Below are 14,763 nucleotides of genomic sequence, written 5' to 3' on the forward strand. Positions count from 1 at the left end.
CTGTATTCGGTGCTTCAGCTTGGTCTCCCACCACCTTGGTTGACCTTCAGCCTGGCACCAAGTTGTAAGATTAATGCTGTTTCCTCATCTTTTACATCAGAGTGGTACCAGTTGTCCCAGTTGTTAGAGATTATAGAGGATTAGCTAGCAGTGTCTTTTTAAGATTCTTGGAAAGATACACCATTTAGATACATATTTATTTAATCACTATGGTGCTTTATGATACGAGATAATACCTTTTTAAAAAAACTTTTTATGTTGTATTGGGGTATAGCTGATTAACAATGTTGTAGTAGTTTAAAGTGAACAGCGGAGGGACTCAACCTTACATATAAATGTATGCATTCTCCCCCAAAGCCCCCTCCCATCTAACCTGCCACATAACACTGTGCCTTTTTGTTTGTTTGTTTTGGGTGCATGTGTGGCTTTCTGGATCTTAGTTCCCCAACTCGGGATTGAATCTGGAGCACAGCAGTGAAACAAGTCCTCACTACTGGACCACCAGGGAATTCAAGAGATAATGCTTTTTTTTGGCATAGATTTCAGTTCAGTTCAGTTCATTCGCTCAGTCATGTCCGACTCTTTGTGACCCCATGAATTGCAGCACACCAAGCCTCCCTGTCCATCGCCATCTCCCAGAGTTCACTCAAACTTACGTCCATCGAGTTGGTGATGCCATCCAGCCATCTCATCCTCTGTCGTCCCCTTTTCCGCCTGCCCCCAATCCCTCCCAACATCAGAGTCTTTTCCAATGAGTCAACTCTTTGCATGAGGTGGCCAGAGTACTGGAGTTTCAGCTTTAGCATCATTCCCTCCAAAGAACACCCAGGGCTGATCTCCTTTAGAATGGACTGGTTGGATCTCCTTGCAGTCCAAGGGACTCTCAAGAGTCTTCTCCAACACCACAGTTCAAAAGCATCAATTCTTTGGCACTCAGCTTTCTTCACAGTCCAACTCTCGCATCCATACATGACCATTGGAAAAACCATAGCCTTGACTAAACGGACCTTCATTGGCAACGTAATGTCTCTGCTTTTCAATATGCTCTCTAGGTTGGTCATAACTTTCCTTCCAAGGAGTAAGCATCTTTTAATTTCATGGCTGCGGTCACCATCTGCAGTGATTTTGGAGCTCAAAAAGATAAAGTCTGACACTGTTGTTAAATTTAATTACATATAAATATTTTTGATATTCTGGAAAAATGATTTGGTAATTCCATGGACGTTGAAGACCTTAAGTGAGATTGTTTTTTTTTCTGCATTGACCGAGTCAGTGTTTTTTAAGAGCTAACCTCAGCTTATCCTGTGTTTCTCTGAGGTTGCAGCTGCTCCGTGGTGGTTACCTGTGAAAGGTGCTAACTGGAGACACCCAGAAGGGCCCGACTCTACTGTCCTACACAGGTGAGACTGGTGGGTCTTAGCCTAGATGATACTTTCATTTCAAAATCAGTTTCTATGATGTTGAAGAGAAACTCAATGTCCATTGTCTATAAAAGAGTATGATGAACTCTAATCAGTTGGAAGGGAAATAGGATGGCTAGAAAGAATCAATGTACAGACCCAAACATTGTGCCTAGGTCATGGAACACTCTGTTAAGATTTTTTTTTTTTTGATGTGGACCATTTTTAAAGTCTTTATTGAATTTGTTACAATATTGCTTCTGTTTTATGTTGTGGTCTTTTGGCTGCCAGGCATGTGGATCTTAGCTCCCTGACCAGGGATTGAACCCACACCTCCTGTATTGGAAGGACCACTGGACCACCAGGGAAGTCTTTGGAAGGCTAATAATAAGTGGCCTCTTGCCATCCTCATTTGGCCTTTTAGAGGGTTCCCTCCTGTCATTCTTTCCCCATTTGATAGACCTCTTACAAATCTCATGACATGTAACCTTTACAGATTGTTTGTTATTCCTCGTGAGTAGGCCATTATGAGGATGGAGACTGCCTCACAGAGAAGCGGTTGTGTCTTGCCAGTTGGCCACTGCTTAACAGCTAGGCCTTGGGTCCAGGACTCATGTTCTCTGCAGTCCTGGACTGACATACTTTGAAGCCACCATCTGACTGAAAAACCACAGAGCTGCAAGTCGGTCAGCAAGTCTCCAGGGTGGCAAAGAAATAATTATCTCAAGCAAAAATAGAGTAGCACTTTAAGCCCTGGAGGCGGAGAAAGGTTTGGGTCAGGACTCAGTGTCTCAACAGCCCAAGAAAACTGTTCTCCTAACCCAGTTTTTCAGATGGGATTCTCGAGTCTCTGTTTTCAACATCGTTCCTGCTTACTGCCCTCAGTGTGGGGGAGCTGGAAGTACATGACGTTCAGCTCTAGGGATACAGCTCCTTGATAAATGTCATTCTTTCAAACTCTTGAGTTGGTAGGCCCCGGGGTAGAAATAGACTCTGAGGTACAAAGTTGTAGGATTCTCAGATACCTCAGGTTGATGACCTCTTAGTTCCCAATATATAGCTTCTTTCTGAAGTATCATAGTAGAAGGAAAAGCTGAGGACAGAAGGAAGACCCAGAATGAAATGTATTCTATCCAATGAGTCCTTTTGAGAAAAGTGCATGTCTTAAAACATCAATGCTGAAAACAGTGACTGGCATGTAAAGGTACTCAATAGACACTTTGGAAAGAATAAGTGAAAGTCATGGTGTAATTATGATAGGGGATTCAAAGATGCTTAAGAGGGACTTCCCTGGTGGTCCAGTGGTTAAGAATCTGCCTGCCAATGCAGGGGATGTGGATTTGATCCCTGATCCCGGATCTATGATCCCACATGCCGCAGGGCAACTAGAGTCTCATGCCACAACTACTGAAGCCGGTGCACCCTAGAGACCATGCTTCACAACAAGAGCAGCTTCACAATGAGAAGCCCAGGCACCACCACAACTAGAGGAAGCAAAGGAGTTGTTGCACGGCAACAAAGACCCAGTGCTGCAAAAAGAAAAAAAAGAATAAAAAAGTTTAAGAAATGGGCCAGGAATGTAGAGTCCACTGGAGAAAGAGTGAGCAGGAATTAAAGTTATTGGTGCTGAATAAATATGTTTATCCCCTTATTCTCAAACTTCCCCCTAATCTTCCCTGCCCGGCTATACTGGTAGAAAAAATAGAGGCTTACTTGGAATATGCTGGAGTGAGGCAAATAGAGCAGACTCATCTACAGCAGAAAGACAAGAGTTTAAAGCCAAGTATCACAGATTGGATTCTTCGGAAACAGATGCTGAGACAGAGCTTGGTGTGCAGACTATTTATTAGGGATCCGCACCTGTGGGAGGGACGGGGAGGAAGCAGGATTGGGCAGAGGGAGAAGCCAAGACTGCAAGGCAGGTCCAGGAAGTCCCAGCCAGTCCCTCGGGGGTGGGGTGGGGGTGGGGCTCTGGGGTATAAATGACCCATAGGATCGCGCTATGGGTGAACCCACATGGCTGTGCCTTTATGCTCCTGCTGTGGTTGCTTGTTGGTGACTTTGAGGTGGTTCTTTGCAACTCTCCTGAAGGAGCTGAGCGCTGGAAGCTTCTGCTCATACCATGTCCAGCAGCTGCATAATCGTTCTTTCCTCACAGAAGAAAGCATTGGTTGGTGCAGCTGGCTGGTGCATCTTCACACCCTGCTGCACCACGTGAGATTCTCTGGGGGTTCAGGCCTGCCAGCAAACTGGAGTAATGTTTCGAGTCTTGGGCGAGGAGGGATCATAACCTATTTGGGAGCCTGGGATGTCAGAGACCCCTGGTGGAGGCTGACAGAAGTGCGGGGGGGAAGGGTGGGGGACGTTGACCTGGGGACCAGGCCCACTTCCGGGTCAGGGATTGAGGTGAAGGCGAAGATGGGCGGTTGGCTGGAGCCGGTCCCTGTTTCCAGTTCTGGTTCCGCCCTCCTCACTCTGCGCTCTCTGTTCCCCAGGTCGGACCACCCGGTTCTCCACGTCTCCTGGAACGACGCCGTGGCCTACTGCACGTGGGCGGGAAAGCGTTTGCCCACGGAGGCCGAGTGGGAGTACAGCTGTCGAGGAGGCCTGCAAAATAGGTACTTGGAGGGTCTCCCCTTGCTTAATAGTATGTGGAACTTCTTTCTAAATCCACAGGAACTTACTCTGGACAGTTGATTTAAAACCACAACCACCAGGGCAGCTCTTTCCTACTGGGCTTTCCTCACGTTGGTGAAGTTCCTTAGGAAACACCCAGGCAGAGGTGGGCGCATGGCTGGTGGGGTGGGCGCCGGCCACACAGCCCCATCCCGGTGCCATGTGGTCCTCCTTCGAGCCCCTCTGGCAGGCTGCCTTCGCTTTTAGGGGTTTCTTATTTTAGGCGTCTCCTGAAACAGCAGTATTTCTCTGCTTCCAGAGCCATGAGACAGAAAACTCACGATTGGGCCTCAGCTTCTAAAAAGGCTCCTTAAAATAGTGAAGGCTTTATTAAAAAGTGCGATGTTATGGTGCCCCGTTATGCTTCCATATAAGTCCAGAATGATGGCTGCTCTCCCAGCCTCCTATAAGCCCGTCTTTTAGTGAGGTGATTTATGTCAGGCCTCCTGAGGCCTCGGGAGAGACTGATGTTGTTGGGAGCTTGACATGATCTGGTTGTGTGGAAGTTAAAAAAATTCCTGATTAAAAGCTTTATGTATTAAAAAAATAAAATAACTCACTTGGAACAAGCGAGCAGTGTGCTCTCTCCCTTTCACTGCCTTCCTCTTCTTGACTTGTGGCCAGAAGCCTGTGCATGTTTGACAGGCTGATGCCTGTGTCTCTTCTGACAGACTTTTCCCCTGGGGCAACAAACTGCAGCCAAAAGGCCAGCATTATGCCAACATCTGGCAAGGCGAGTTTCCTGTGACCAACACCGGGGAGGACGGCTTCCGAGGGACCGCGCCTGTGAGTAGCGAGGTTCAGAGGGCTGCAGCCACAGCACATGGAGAAACCACTAGAAACCGCTAGACATGAGGGAGAATGTTGCTCACTCTCCGCTCTACGTCTTGTACCCTTTCTGCCTTCATCCACTACAGCACGAGGCAAATACTAATACTTAGACATTCTTTTTCGTGACACCTTTTTCTTTCCGATTCTATAATACTATAGAAACTTTGAAAAAAACCAGAAGAGTTGCAAAGGAGAAAATTGAAAGAACCTGGGGGAATCTTATCTCAAGATAGATAACCCCTATTAGCGTTTTGGTGCAATTCCTCCCATTCCTTTTCGGTGTTAATGGTACTAATAATTGCTAGGAGTTAATACTTGCAGTGTGCCAGGCATGATACTGAGGTATTTGCGTGAATTATCTCAGTTAATGTTCCACTCTGTGAGGTAGGCACTGTTATCCCCATTTTTTCAGGTGAGCATTATGAGGCACAGAGAGGTTAACTGACTTGCCCAGGGTTACACAGCTGGAAAGCCACACATCTGGGATTTGAACCAGGTCTGTTTGTTTCAAAAGCCCATGCTCTTAACTACCATATAGGTGCCAGTGTAAATGTTTCTTGTGTTTGTGTGCGTATATATTTTTTACATATTGCTTTGGGGTCATACTATTATATTTAAAATCCTACTCTCCTTTCCCTGTGTAATATCAGGAACATTTTGTCTGGCATTAGCAGTTCTTCACAAATACATGTCTTTTAGCAGCTGGATAGCTTGTCATTTGAATTAACCCTAATTTATTTGCCCCTTATTTTTGCAAAGTTACATATTTTTTTTGCGGAATAACAACATCTTGTGCATAAATATTAAATTGTATCTCTGATGATTTAAAAATAGTTTTTATTGAGGTATAGTTGATTTACAATGTTGTGTTAGTTTCTGCTATACAGCAAAGTGAATCAGCTACACATATGCATATATCTGCTCTGTTTTTAGATTCTTTTCCTATACAGATCAATTCTGAGTATTGAGTAGAGTTCCCTGTGCAATACAGTAGACCCTTAATAGTGTGGTGGTTTTTTTTAATAGGTAGATTCCTAGCAGTGAAATTAATGAGTCAAACACTAGAAAACTTTCTTGGTAAGAGTTTCAAAAACATAACCAAACTGTTTTCTGGAACGCATGTAGCATGTTTCCCTCCATGAGTATTCCTTTCTGTCTGTTTTTTTTTTTTTTTCTTTTTTGTCAGCAGAACCATACACTAATGAAGCAATGATAAAAGCATTTTGTTTTTTTTTTGACACATTGAGCAAAGATGTCTTGTAGTGGGGAAATAGCACTTTACTGGGTTTGTTGTTACAGAAGATAATATTCTTTCAACAATCTTTCAAACAGTTGTCATTTAAAAAAAATTTGTGTTTTTAATATTTGTTCACACAAAAATAATTCTTCCAAAATTTATTTATAAACGTAACACACATATGTTATTTAGAGCATGACCAAATGATTCCAGAATTTCAACTGAAATAATAAACAAGTGAAAAAGACAGACAGTTTTTGGAAGACATGAGGGATGAGAAGACACTTGACTTTTCAGAACTTCAAACATACTTTGAGCCATATAGTTAAAACATTACAGTTGTTTTTGCAGGGATGCAGAAGTAATGTAAAAAAAAGTTACATGAGAATATGTTGCCTTTAAATAGGCATAGGAACTCGCATGTGTGTGCTTCTGAAATTTCATATGTATGAGTTAGGTATATGATAAAAGCACCAACACAAACCAGTGGGAATTGGATGTATTTTTCAACAGAGGCAAATTTATTTGCTACTATACAGCAAAGTGAAGTTGGTTCTTTTCAGGTTTCCTTCTGGATAGCTTGTACTCTCAGGGGCACATAGTTTTATTCAGTAAAATGAGTTATTAGAGACCTTGGGGTCTAAGAGATCTCAACCTTTTTCTCAAACTGTACATGGGTAAGAAGGGCAGCTGTTATCTCATGGGCCACTGTTGGCAGAACCTGTGCTGCAGGATGAACACAATAAGGAGCCTGATGCAGATGCCTAGGAGACCCCAGGAAAGGTGACGCATGATGTAGAAGCAGGACACTTAGCCTTGAAGCAGATATAGCATAGACTTCTGATAGACCAGGCAAATTACATAAGCACCTGGCAGTCAAAAGACCATGAGAATCTGTACTGGACAGCTATGAATATTTTACAGCACTTAATGGCTACAGAATTTCACATCACTATTTAGACAGATGAACCTCCAAGGAAAAAGTCATTTATTCTCAAGTCAGTGCATCTTCTCAGAAAATAACAATTTCCATATGAAATAAAGATACTTTACAGATATTTAGAGTGGAGAATGCGATGGCACCCCACTCCAGTACTCTTGCCTGGAAAATACCGTGGATGGAGGAGCCTGGTAGGCTGCAGTCCATGGGGTCGCTAAGAGTCAGACACGACTGAGCGACTTCACTTTCACTTTTCACTTTCATGCATTGGAGAAGGGAATGGCAACCCACTCCAGTGTTCTTGCCTGGAGAATCCCAGGGACGGGGGAGCCTGGTGGGCTGCCGTCTCTGGGGTCGCACAGAGTTGGACACGACTGGAGTCACTTAGCAGCAGCAGCAGCAGCAGCAGCAGAGTTGGAATATGTAACTGGGGATGTGTAGCAGATGTCTGCCTTGGAGGATATTCAACAGAACTTACCTGAATAAGTTGCCATGGAAGTTCCTAAGACAAAATTAGAACATTTACCAGGAGCCGACATGAGAAATATGACCTGAAGAGGAAAAAAACCAGCACGTTGTAGAGAGGTCACTTCCACCTTTGTCTTGACAGAAGATTTGTACTTTTAAAGTGGGACTGTTTATCTCAGGTCCTCCTTGGCTTCCTTGTTGGATCCACAGGCCTTGGTCCCTTGAGAGCAGGGATCGAACTTCCAATGCTGGAATGGACTACAGTGAAATATCTCCGTCACCTGCTGTTTTATTTTATTAGTTTCAGTCTGGTTTTAAATTTAGTGAACTATTCTGACCGCAGTGAACCTAAAGAATTGGTTTTCTGTTTGATTGGGCCTCTGTTGTAAGTTATTAGTATGTTTTGGTTTTCATGCATATCTGCTCATTCACCTGAAAATAAACATGTTGGAAGTATTTCTTCTGAGCTTTCTGGAAGGAAGTTTTGGTTGGTGTGATTAACTGAACAAAGAGCAGTTAAAATTTTTATACTCTCATGTGGTAATTTTGGGAGTGGTGACCTCCAGATTTTACCTCACTTAAACATCCAGGTATTTACAGAAGGAAAACCTCTCAAACCTTTCAGTAGATGCTGTTATTAATGTTTCCTCATCTTAGGGTTTAACAGCACCTCATAGGCTAACTTGCTTGCCCAGCATTTGTTGTGTGTTGTCATGTAAAGAAGACCCTAGGCTGGCTGACCTCCATTAGTCTGCTCTCTAAGCCTGAGAAATGGTTCCTCCCTCCACTTCTCTACTTTGTTCATTCCATCTTTCAGTTGCTCTCATGCCCCTCGCTCCTTCCCATCTTTTCACTGAAACAAATTATTTTCTTCTTTTCCTTCCAACTATTTTTCTGTCTTATTCTTCCTCATTATCTCCAAATTCTTAAAAGAACAGTTTATGCCTCTGACCCCTTCTCCTTCACTGTCTCTCTGACCTTTGACCTCTGACCTTGAATCCCATAAGATGCTTCTACCTTTGTGGAGGAGGGTTCATCTTCAGCTCAAAATCTCTCCCTCTAGGGAGTTTCTGCATATTTTCTTTCATTCTCTTACCCTACTAATCCCACCCTGCCTTTCTAGATTGGATATTTTTAATTTTTGGCATCATCATTTTTTCTCCCTCATTAAAACTCTTTCACGTCTATGTCATCAAACCCTTTCTGCCTTCAGTCGACATGCATGGAATTACTGAATGAAGCAGTGAATAGGTACTGCTGTTTCCATAATGAATGCTGAGTTTGGAAGCAGAATGGTAAAAATTTTCAGCTTTCCCCATCATCTGGATTAATTTTTTTTCAGAGTAGTGTCATAACTTTATTGACGTGCCCTGGATTGCCCACATATCACATGGCTCCATATTTATGTGTAGATCTAAAACCTTCTGAAGCCAAGTAGGAAATTAATTTTATTCCTTTTAGTTCTACTTCATTAATTGAGAAAAAACATGAACTTACAAAAAGATTTTTTAAAAAGAATCTCAACGATAAATTAATATTTTTTTCACTTAAAAAATAAAAGTTTCCTTCATGTATGAGCATTTCTTGTAAAATATGTTAGGAAAAAGTTTTGAGTCCCTAAAATAGCAAAACTTGTTCTGTATGCATTTACTATTCAGTCAAAGGTTTTTCTCTGGTCCTCCTCCCCACCTTCCTTTGTACACAAGCTTTGCACTTTGGTATCATGTCTGTGACATAATTATGTGGCAGACTGTCTGATCTACCTTTGAATGTAATGTAATTGCTGGCTTAAGAGCCCATGCAGCTTACCTCATACTTCCAGGTGCAAGGGATTGCAAACTTTCTTTGTTTTATGGATAGCCCTTGATAATGAATTTGCGGTTTCTCTGTAATAAGTCCCATCAGTGTTTTGACAATAATGACTCAGGCTTAAAGATAAGCTGGTGAGTTGGAGGGGGCTGGTGGAGAGGACAGAATTGGCTTGAGGTCTCTCTGTGCCTAAAGATGTTGTGGCCAGCAGAGCTCAGCTGTGATGACAAGACTGATACTGGGTATAATGCTGTTTCTCTTATGCTTCTTAAGGTCTACAGATAATTTACTTGCCACTTCTCAATGAGATACAGATTTGACTTGTGATCAATACTAGTCTCTCTATTAAGAATTATTTCATTGACTTTCTTACCATGTAACATAAACTCTTCTTAGGTTTCTGAACTCCCTTTGAGAACTCAAAGCTGAAAAATATCTTCCTCTGTTTTTTTTATATTGGCCAGATTGTATTTTCACTGTTAGAATGAGAATTCATATTCATACTTTGAAGTAAGAGGTCTTTGTGCATTTTTATACTAAAGAGGCTTTCTAGACAAGGTGAGTAGATTGACAACATTTCCCCCTTTTTTTAATTTTCAGGTTGACGCCTTTCCTCCCAATGGTTATGGCTTATACAATATAGTAGGGAACGCCTGGGAGTGGACTTCAGACTGGTGGACTGTTCACCATTCTGCTGAAGAAACGATTAACCCAGTGAGTATTAGTCTCAGAATATGTATTATGAAAAGGTTACACCCATCCTTTGGGCAGATTATGGTAGGAATTTCGTGTGTTTTGGCTATTTATGTACTATTGAAATTAATCTTGGAATTTCCCCAAGGAATATTAAGCACATCTTTTTTTTTTTTTTTTTCCCCCAACCTTAAGGCTTTGTGTAGAAATGTCCGTGGACATTTTATATGCTGCTGGATCGTTTTGGTGATAATGATTTGAGGAAATCTGCCTATAACTTTAGAAATTATATTCAGCCTCATAAATGTGATCAAAGTAATGAGATATATAAATAACTAGCAAAATTCATTAATGTTTGTTAATAACTAGTGAGATCTGGTAGATGGTATTTATTGTGCTGCTAATTGCCTGAGTTTTCATTGGCTGAAATTTTGATTGAAGAACATTGTTTGGAGAAAATGAGAAGGATGTTTTCTGGGTGAATGCTGAATCAGGAAGTTGAGTCATTTGGTGATTATTTCCTGAACTCCACAGTATGTCAGTTCATAAACCTTGGGAATGTAGCAAAACTAAGTTAAATTTTACCTTCTCTGGCAAAGAGGGGTAGGACGGGAGGACTATTGACTGCAGCTAGTGGGCTACTCTGCCTCTAAAGCCAAGCTCTCTCAGCATATATAATGATTTAGACACTATAAGAATTAGGTGTGTGAGTGGGAAGTACTTCCTTTAAAAAGAACATGTCTGAGTATTTCTTGTGTGAACAGATTGGGGGGGAAATGCCATTTAAAAATCCTATCTCTAGCAAACTAGACATTCATAAGTCAGATCCAGGAATATATATTTATACCCAAACTAGCTAGACTGGGAACTTAATATGCTTAATTTTAAACCTTAACCTCTTGAAAACTTACAAAAGGTAATGATAAAGACAGTTAATTCTTTGATCTCTTCTCAGTGGAAGGTTAAACAGCTCAGAGTAGTTGAAGAAATTTTCAGACTCTGTGCCTCCGGCCTTTTTTTTTTTTTTTTCCAGAATTTAGGCATAAATTTGTGTGATATGCTTGATTTTTCTTCACAGAATAACACATTAGTTGCTCTTGAATAATCTATAGACAGAAATCTCCTTTTTGGGGGGCAGATGAAAAAGCTGAGTTCTTCAGAAATGGTCATTTCCTCCTTGGCTTCCTTGGCAGGGCTGGTGGAATTAGTGGTCAAAGGCAACCCATCTCTCTAACATGAGAATAAGGTGAACTTTTCGGTGGGTTTGAGGTTGGGAGATGCCATTCTCTACTGGCACAATGTGACTTGGCGTTTGCTGTCAAAAGCAGAAATAGAATTTTTTTCTCCCCTTAGATGAAAGCATCTGCATGTTTGGAAAGGGTGCACAAGGCTTCAAAATTCTGGCAAGTTGTGAATGTATTTCTGTGACCATCTGTTGTCGAGCTGAGTGCTTATTAGCTTTCAGTTTTATAATTGCTTGTGTTGCTTCTAAGGATTTACAGAAAAATCCATATATTCTTGTTTTCACAGTCCCAGGCTCTGATCTTGGATGTTGTCTTTGCTCTATAAATCCTTAGCCTTGTAGGTTTCTGTCACGGAGGCCTCATTTGCTTCCTGGTTTGACTGGGATTAAATTCACCAGTTTGGAGGACTGAACCCCAATTCCCTTGCAAACTCAGACTCTGTCATTCCAATCTTGACAACCAGCGCCACTGTTGCCTCTCATCTGTGTTACCACATCAGCCTCCCAGTTGGGCTCCCTGGCTTCATTCTTTCTGCTCTGTTGCAGCTGGAATGATCTTTATAGAAAATATGGTTAACGCTCTCACTCCTCTGTTTAAAGAATAAAAGAAGTACAGACTCTTGAACATGACTTCTGAAGGCTAAAATAATTTAGCTGTTGCTGATCACTCAATGACCACAGCTTTTTCTTCCTTTCAACATTTCATTTTGAAACGTTACAAAAGTTCAGAAAATAGCATAACAGAGACCCATGTATCTGCCGTTACGATTTAACATATACTGACAGCTTATTGTATTCACTGTATTTCTTTTAACCAAAGAGAAAGAACAAAAACTACTCTATCAGCACTTGATATTTGTTGGTATTTTTAATTTAAGCTGTTCTGGTCTGTGTATAGTGCTATCTCACTGTGGTTTTTTAGTCATTACGTATATATATATATTTTTTTCTTATTTTATTGAAGTAGAATTGATTTACAATATATTAATTTCTGCTGTACAGCCTAGTGATTCAGTTTATGTATATATATATACACATATATTCTTTTTATATATATGTATATATGCATACTTTATATATATTCATATACACACATTCTTTTTCATATTCTTTTCCATTATGGTTATCACAGGATAGTGAATACAATACCCTGTGCTATATTGTTGTTTATCCATTCTTTATATATGAGTTTATATTTAGTCATCATATATTGAAGTCTGTATCTGATAACTCTCATAGCATGCCACTCTGTTGACCAGCTTCTGTTGTGTGCCGTTCTTGGGTTTTGGTTACATCTTATTTTCTCATATGCTTCAGTATTTTTGATCGAGTACCAGACATTGTGTGAGATAAACTGTAGAGATTGTTTGAGATCTGGAGAGTGGAATCTCTCTCTAGAGCAGGCTTATCTTTGCTTCTGGAAACTTACATACCATCTTAGCTATTCTAGCCAGTGCTGCTGCTGCGTCGCTTCAGTCATGTCTGACTCTGTGCGACCCCATAGACGGCAGCCAACCAGACTTCCCATCCCTGGGATTCTCCAGGCAAGAACACTGGAGTGGGTAATTGAGGTGATTTGAAGCTCAGCTTCAGTCGTGTATAGCTCCTCAGGGTGCCAGCCAGTGGGCTAGGGGGTTTCCACGACTCTTCTTCCTTGGAGGGCCCTGTGAAAGTTGCTCAGTTGTGTCTGATTCTTTGCGACCCCACGGACTGTATAGTCCATGGAATTCTCCAAGCCAAAATACTGGAGTGGGTAGCCTTTCCCTTCTCCAGGGGATCTTCCCAATCCAGGGATCAAACCCAGGTCTCCTGCATTGCAGGCAGATTCTTTACCAGCTGAGTCACCATGGAATCCCTAAGCTCCAATTGTTTCCTTGGGGCCCACGAGTCTATGCAAAGTTCTGTTCAGCTTCTCAGTATTATACTTGCTGCAGCTGGAATCAGCTGACCTTTGGGAAAATAAGCTCACCTCTCTGGCCTTGTCTTCAGTCTGGGATTTGAGCTCAGCAGTTCCTCACAGCTCTTGATAGTTCTCACCTGAGCTGGTTTAAACTCCCATTTCTCTTTGAGGTCTTAATTTATCTGCCTTTCTTCCCTAAGGGCTGTGTGTCTCCAGTGCCTAGCAAAGAACCTGGTCCTGTAATAAAGCCAGTTCCAGATACCTAGAATCGAATCAAAGAGAGTTTGATCACTGTTCATACTGGAGGTGTTTCAAAAGCAAAAGCTAGTTAAAAACATATATTTTCAGGGTAAGTTTTGAACCAAAGTAAACATTTCAACCCAGGAACGGACCTCTTCAGTGTCATGTGTATATTTTAGCTCCAAGACTAACTCATAATGGCAAATACCTTTCAAGCTTCTTTGGGGAACTTGGGAACAGTCAGTGCTCTGTAGGCAGAGGCTATTCAGGGAATACCTTTTTCTTCTTCAGTGACTTCCAGGGAGCAAAAGTTAATCATTAGTGTTTATTTTATTGGCTAGTAACACCTTGTATGCTTTGTACACAAAATCCTAGGAGAGGCGGAGGTATTGGGCCATATGGAGTGAGGGTCAGTTTGGTCTTGCCTGGTAGAAGGTTCTGGGGAGTGTCCATGCATGCATGTGGGTAATTTTCGAAACTGCTTAGGTTGACAGCCTGTCTTTCTACACAGGTGCAATCCAGAGTGTGGCCGCTGATGCTACTTTTTTAACCCAGTTAAGAAGTAATTTGTATGTGTGTGTGTGTGTGTTTTCCTTTGTAATTACTTTACCTAAAAACCCAGATTAATTTCTGGAAGTGTGTGGTGGTGCTTGTATGCTTAGTCGCTCAGTCATGTCTGACTCTTTGTGACCCTATGGACTGTAGCCCTCCAGACTCCTCTGTCCATGGAATTTCCCAGGCAAGAATAGTGGAATGGGTTGCCATTTTCTCCTCCAGGGGATCTTCCTGACCCAGAGGTCGAGCTTACACATCTCGCACTGGCAAGCAGATTCTTTACCACTGAGCCACATGGCAATCCCCCAGAAGTGTGGTACTTTCAGTCAAAGACTATATAGCACTTATCTAGTATCCTAATTTCCCACACTTACATCCTTACTTCACTACCCTAGTACCATACCCGGGGTACCATGGTACCCTGGTTCACTGGTGATATAAAAGGATGGAGTAATCTGTAATATCTTTGCCACTCTCACTTAAGGTACACAGTTTCATTTGGGCAGCTTTTTTTCTGTCCTAAGGGAAAGAAATATAGCCTTAGAATTAGTCAAAGTAACGTGGATTTTAGCTCTACCACTTGATATTAAAGGAATCTCTCTAAGCTTAGGACATACCTTAAGTTTCCTTATATACAAATTGGGAATAATTATACCTATCTCATGAAATTGTTGGCAAGTTAGATCTGATAATGTTGCATGTGAAAATATAACTTTAGACCCCAAAAGTACTATTGTGCTAGTGATTTACTTTTTTTTTTTTTCTTCATTA

At 41.6% G+C, this 14,763-nt stretch overlaps 1 protein-coding gene across 4 annotated transcripts in view; it reads left to right on the forward strand.

Annotated features, from left to right (window-relative positions):
• The window catches only part of SUMF1 (sulfatase modifying factor 1), a 93,809-nt gene that overhangs the window by 36,410 nt on the left and 42,636 nt on the right, over window positions 1–14,763 (forward strand). For 2 of the 4 annotated variants that reach the window (XM_055558766.1, XM_055558769.1), the window contains 4 exons: window positions 1,318–1,400; window positions 3,896–4,018; window positions 4,748–4,862; window positions 9,962–10,075. In XM_055558766.1, the coding sequence (XP_055414741.1) occupies window positions 1,318–1,400; window positions 3,896–4,018; window positions 4,748–4,862; window positions 9,962–10,075 (435 nt within the window). Of the gene's footprint in view, window positions 1–1,317; window positions 1,401–3,895; window positions 4,019–4,747; window positions 4,863–9,961; window positions 10,076–13,948; window positions 14,280–14,763 lie in introns of those variants that run through there. The other 2 variants (XM_055558768.1, XM_055558767.1) reach the window with 2 other exon arrangements.

This window comes from Bubalus kerabau, chromosome 20 (genome assembly GCF_029407905.1).
Source record: "Bubalus kerabau isolate K-KA32 ecotype Philippines breed swamp buffalo chromosome 20, PCC_UOA_SB_1v2, whole genome shotgun sequence".
Classification (NCBI taxonomy): domain Eukaryota; kingdom Metazoa; phylum Chordata; class Mammalia; order Artiodactyla; family Bovidae; genus Bubalus; species Bubalus kerabau.